At 42.2% G+C, this 6000-nt stretch overlaps 1 protein-coding gene across 4 annotated transcripts in view; it reads right to left on the bottom strand.

Moving 5' to 3' along the window:
* ano8b (anoctamin 8b) overlaps positions 1-6000 on the bottom strand; it is a 45144-nt gene that overhangs the window by 16538 nt on the left and 22606 nt on the right. For all 4 annotated transcript variants that reach the window (XM_080770829.1, XM_080770830.1, XM_080770831.1 and 1 more), the window contains exons 2-3: positions 3956-4066; positions 2872-3004 (exon numbers count right to left, since the gene is read on the bottom strand). In XM_080770829.1, the coding sequence (XP_080626955.1) occupies positions 2872-3004; positions 3956-4066 (244 nt within the window). The remainder of the gene's footprint in view (positions 1-2871; positions 3005-3955; positions 4067-6000) is intronic.

Below are 6000 nucleotides of genomic sequence, written 5' to 3'. Positions count from 1 at the left end.
GTATGGACCTATAGTGAAAAAGCCACACTGCGTTTATGCAAATTTTGTAAATAATTAGTCCTAATGCAAAATTCAGCACAGCACAGAAGAAAAAGGGCAATGTCAGAGACAGGTGGAATGTGGGTTCAGGTCTATGACCTGACCTGGACGGTGCGTACATAACTGTATGTCGCTGAGTGGGCCAAATTAATGTGCTTACAACAAGTTTTCATAGCTAGAAATGGAAGCAATGTGCCTGCTAATTTAAGTCCCCCTATAACTTGTGTACTTCAGGCCTACTGTTGTTCCCATCCTTGTTGGAAATGTGTGTAAAAATAATTTTCCACGTACCCAGCTTTTACCCAGGGTGAGGGGAGTGATAACGAAGCTGTATCAGTCCTACAGCGAATAACTGTGACCAAATTAAAGCTCAAAATAAACAGCCATCGTGCACTGAACAGTAAAGCCGAATTTATACTTGTGCGGCGGTGTTGCCTAATATCAACAGTCACTGAATATGAGAATTAATGTATGGCCAGTGTCAATCAGCCTTCAGCAGTAAGTATCTGCACCCACTTTGAATGTTATCAACCAATCACTCGAACGCAATCGAGCCAGCAGACTCGCCTGGAGCCTAAGTATATATATGTATATGTATGTATGTATATATATATGTATATGCTGGCTTGATTGCATTCGAGTGATAATAAGTAACCTACTGGTGATTATCGGTTGATTTGGATTCAAATCCGCTAGTATCTGGATAATACTGTATATGTACAGTCTAGAAACAGTGAATATGAATATAATGAGTAAATTATGTACATTCCTATTCTATTCTCATATTTGGAATATGAGTGAATATAAGTGAGTTTCCATAACAAGCTACGGTTACAGTTCTGTATTGTGATTTCGATTCAGTTTGATACCCGGACACAAAATGTGGTGGAGCTACACTTTCTAACCACCTGCATGCCCACTATGCCAAGACATCAGAGACACATACAACAATGAGCAATACAACAATGTGTACAAATATATTTGACCTTCACTCAGACCATCATTATTCTCACACATTCACTCAACGTATAACTTGCTCTACATTTTATGCTTGGCTTCAATATGCGGTGGAAATTACTGTTCAAGGTGAATTAGAGATAATGACACTTTCTGCCTACTTTCTGGGTTATCGCACAGATATATATATATAGGTCAGCCTTTGTACCTGGAGAGGTGTGTGTGTGTGTGTGTGTGTGTGTGTGTGTGTGTGTGTGTGTGTGTGTGTGCGCGCGACGTGTGTCTGTGTTTACTAGGACACTAGCCATCTGCCTTAAGCATTTCATTTAAAACCTTCTCCCTCTTCTCTCCCTCCCTCCCTGCCTCTCTCCCTCTCTCCCTTCCACCCACCCAGATCTACTTTTTTTATTCCCATTCCATTCACCACATTCGCCACATAGGTTTTTTACTTTTATTTTGAGAGTCTTTGAAAAATGAGCTGTCAGCAAAGTAGTGGACAACAGCAAACAACAGATTGAAATACATTGTGGAACGTTGAGTCCCTCCATAACACTCCCATGTCCCTATCTCCTCCACTCTCAGTCTCACACACCCCCAATTGTATTCTTGTGCATTCATACTCTCTACTGTCTACATTAGCATCACATTGACCCTGAGTTCATCCTCAAATCTCCAGGGAAATTACAAAGAGGGGGAACCGATCATGTTAGAGCCCACTTTGGAACAGTATAATCCAAGTGAATAGAGTAACACTGCACTGGCTCTAACCTTCTGTTAGACCCTCAAACAATCCACATTATAACAGCCACAGGCGAGGAATTGCCGTTAACCACTTAAAGGGCTAGTTCAGATTTTTGGACTTAAAGCTGTAGGAAATACTTGCCATTAATATAGTGGTTGCAAAGGTATTAATTGAGTCCCGTGGTGGGAGTTGTGGTCTGTTTTTGGTGAATATTAAAAGTAATTCCGGTCATTTGGTGGGGCGCACTGGGGTCCACTCCTTTAAAATACATTACTCCACAAAACTAGCTTAATTTGTATTGTTGATCTATTTGTACCATATAGCACAATTTTCACATGCCAGTATCACATGCTGGCATAGTGATACTGGATACAAAAATGATACAAATTACAAGAATTTAGTCGATTCATTTATTTTTAATGAGACCCCCAGACCCCCAAAAATTACCGGAACATTCACCAAAACAAGACCAACACCAGGATTATTGCACACGGCCCCCATAGACCTCCGTTCAATTGTTCAAAGTAGGATCTTCTATGCCTCATATCTCTGAAATGCGCTGTGCTTGGTAATCATCATCCATCCGAGGTTCGGATGTGATTTGTCGCATTGCTCCCGACATGTTAGCACTTAATTCTGGCGAAAGGTTGAGCTAATGCTAATATTATCCGATCTTTACAATGGCGGTCTCAATGCCGGTAAAGCAGAAGATACCATAACTTGCCTGTACTATGCTATACTAAAAGAGAGCATAAAACTGCAGGATCGTTTACAGTTTTGGATAAGCAAATATTACGTTCCAAATAAGACTGTTATTGATTAGCTAGCCATACTGTCGGAATTGCTACAATACTAGTCTACAAGGTTAGTCTCCTTCACAAGAGTAATAGAGCAGTAGGATGGAGCTTCTGTCTTCATGTGCTATGTTGGTAGTCCTGCGTTCATTGTTTAATACTGGGTTGTCAGTCACGACAACACAAAGCAAAGTCCTTGTATGAACCTTGTATCGTGCTCCTGATCTGCTAACGTGCACATGCTCCAGAGTTGAGAGTTGCTAACAATAGCCAGCCTGTGTATGATGCATTACACCCCCCCCAGGCCCCAACCCGTCCATCTCTGGGCGGATTCCTTACTTCTCATATGTCGCCGTGACGAAGAATGCGTAGACACGCGTGTGCTTGTGATGTCGGATTTGGATGATGAGCTCTGGGATGCCCAGCCGTATGTGGTTCAGTAGCCATAGCAACGTGTGGTCGTCTATGGTTTCTGAAACAGGAAACAAACAAAAAAAGAAATATATTTACACTGATCATGCGTTGGAGCTGCAGTATTTTACTACCATAGATACTACAGGGCAGTTCCACAGGAACTGGAGGTTAAGTGCTGCAATAAAACCTACTTTTATTATGTAATGGTTGAGGATAGGGAATAGAGTTTGTCATTTATTTTCTCCACTTAGATTTTCCCCAACTTGTGCTGGCATTTACTGCAGTAACCTGCAGTGTGTTCATACCAGGAGTCCCCCAGGCGGCCATACGATCCCCTATATGTTATCCCTCTGCACTAAATACAAAATAGCAAACAAATAGAAACCTCACTTATGCCCAGAATAGGGAAGCTAGGGTTCATAGGTTATTGTTAATAATGTGGCATGACTCCATCATCAGAGGTCCCATCCAGCACCACCGACTGCTACTGCTGTTGTATGTACTGTAGGACTAGTACTTTCTGCTTCTGGTAGATGCAGTTGATCAAACATATTTGATATATTTGATATATTTCACCTCCAGTGTGAACAGGACAATGTTTATTAGGCATTATGACATTTTATATGACCTTCTTTGCTGACCTTTGCCTGCTGTATTGACAGATTAAGTGTGCCCAGTACTGGCCATCCCCAAATCAAAAGACCGAGGTCTATGAAGAGTTTATAGTCAAGCTGAAAGGAGAAGACCACTGTCCTGATTACATCATTCGCAGACTCAGCCTGACTAATGTGAGTTTATGTTACATTGAGCTCAAAGATCCAAAGACACCAAGACAAGTGTTATAGAGTTTTGTGTGTTTCATTGAGAACTTCAAAGATGTGTGTGTGTGTGTGTGTGTGTGTGTGTGTGTGTGTGTGTGTGTGTGTGTGTGTGTGTGTGTGTGTGTGTGTGTGTGTGTGTGTGTGTGTGTGTGTGTGTGTGTGTGTGTGTGTGTGTGTGTGTGTGTTACCTGCGAAGGTCATGAGGATATCACAGTTTTCTGTGGGCACCGATTTCATCCAAGACTTATGGGACATGATGTGTCTTCCAGCCTGTAGCAGCCGCTTCCCAAACAATTTATCTGAGACACCGAGACAGACAGACAGACAGAAAGAGAAAACAGTCGATCACTATCCAGTGAAGTAGAATACTTATAACACATAACCACACACAGACATGGGCACTCACACCCACACAGACTAGACAGATTTAAATGTCACACACCCCCACCGTGCAACATGAGAGTCCAAAACTGGACATAACTCTGTCCTGGCAGTGGTGACATACTGTCAACATTGTGTGCAAGACCACATGCACGGCACGCGCATGTACGCATGGAACACCACACTTTTATGTTGGTGATGCGCTGTGAGCTTAATCGTGGTGACGCTGGCACACATAATGGCCAATATACCTGCCTGGTCATGAACTGAAATAATGTAATGAAATACCCATGACGTCCTATTCCTAATGCCACATCAAACGCCAAGCCAGAAATAGCCTCCCGGGTAAGCCTTCGGTTATGTCACATTACAACCTGGTCACCCTGAATAAGGGGTCAATAGTTTAAAAAGTGAAAGTTTCCTTCAGAGTGAGAGAACATTGTGATTAACAACTTCATAATTCCCCCACACCCACACGCACACGCACACACACACACACACACACACACACACCGAATTACAAGCTAAAAATATATATTTGCCCAAAATTGGGACACCAGGGTTAAAGTGGTTAAACGGGTCCTGAATACTGTAGTACTGGAAGGACAGAACACTGTCCCAGAACAAACCCATGGTCTTCAGAGACTCCAGAGAAAAATGGACCACGTTCCAGAGAACACGCACACATGCATGTTCAGTATCACAGCCATCATAATGGAAAAGGAATATATATATATATATATATATACTGTGTGTGTATATATATATATATATATATATATATAGAGAGAGAGAGAGAGAGAGACAGAGAGCATCGGTGGTTAGCCGTGTGTGCATCACACACTCGGTCACCACCATAGTCCCTTTAGGAACTCATATCTCCTCCATGGTTTGATTCTGAAAATAAGGATATCTTTGTAAACCAAAGAAGAGGACCCACACACTGTCGGAGCCAAAAATGTTGCTCTTTTATTAAGTCGACGTTTCTGTCATTAGACAATTTTGTGCACCAGTTCAGGTGGCCAAGTCATAGACTGTGAGAATTCCTCCGCACTGCGTATGTGGAAGTGCCGTTCACGCCTGTGCTTTCTGGCTGTCATACGTCACTGACGTTACCTCTGGGTCTTCAACCCAGCTGGGTGGGTGTACGACTACTGGCCAATCACAATCACTGGCTTTCCTACAAGCAGCTTTTGCAGTTCTCTAGCTCGGTGTTGAAAGTGAAAGTGAGCCCTTTTCTTTTTGAAGTGGTGCAACCACTTCAAGAAACAGCAATGTCCATTGTCACGACTATGGTCGTGTGTGGTTATGATTAATTATGAGTGTTATGATTTATGAGTGTTATTTTGGATTATAAATATATATATGTTTATTGCTAATAGTATATATATATTTATATGGTGGTATATTGTTATAGTATATATATATGTATGTGGATTATCTTAGGCCTAGATGTCTTCTAATATATATATATATATCTATATCTGTGCAGCAGTTGTTATGAACCTGTATTAGACTAACTCTCCTCCCATGCAGAGTATATTAATGGGTTTTCAGACAGACTGATTGTCATCAGCTGTGTGTCTGGGGTAACCCTGTTGGCCATGACCATGGAGGTCTGATCAACCTCCCTGATTGGCTGACGGTCACGTGAGCGAGCTAGCGGCCGCGGCTCTCTCACTACATAGCCCATTCATGCCCAGCCCAGCGCTGGGGAAACACTTCCAAGGTCTTTCCCCCATCCGCCGTACTGCTACATGTCGCCAACTGTTTTGTTTGTTCCTTTATTTGTGAAGTTGAACCTTTTGTTAGACCAGTTATCTCCCTTCGGAAAGGAATAACTTTAGTTTTG

This window comes from Protomyctophum bolini (assembly GCF_963924005.1).
Source record: "Protomyctophum bolini genome assembly, chromosome: 8".
NCBI lineage: Eukaryota > Metazoa > Chordata > Actinopteri > Myctophiformes > Myctophidae > Protomyctophum > Protomyctophum bolini.
This window is presented reverse-complemented; position numbering and strand designations above follow the sequence as displayed.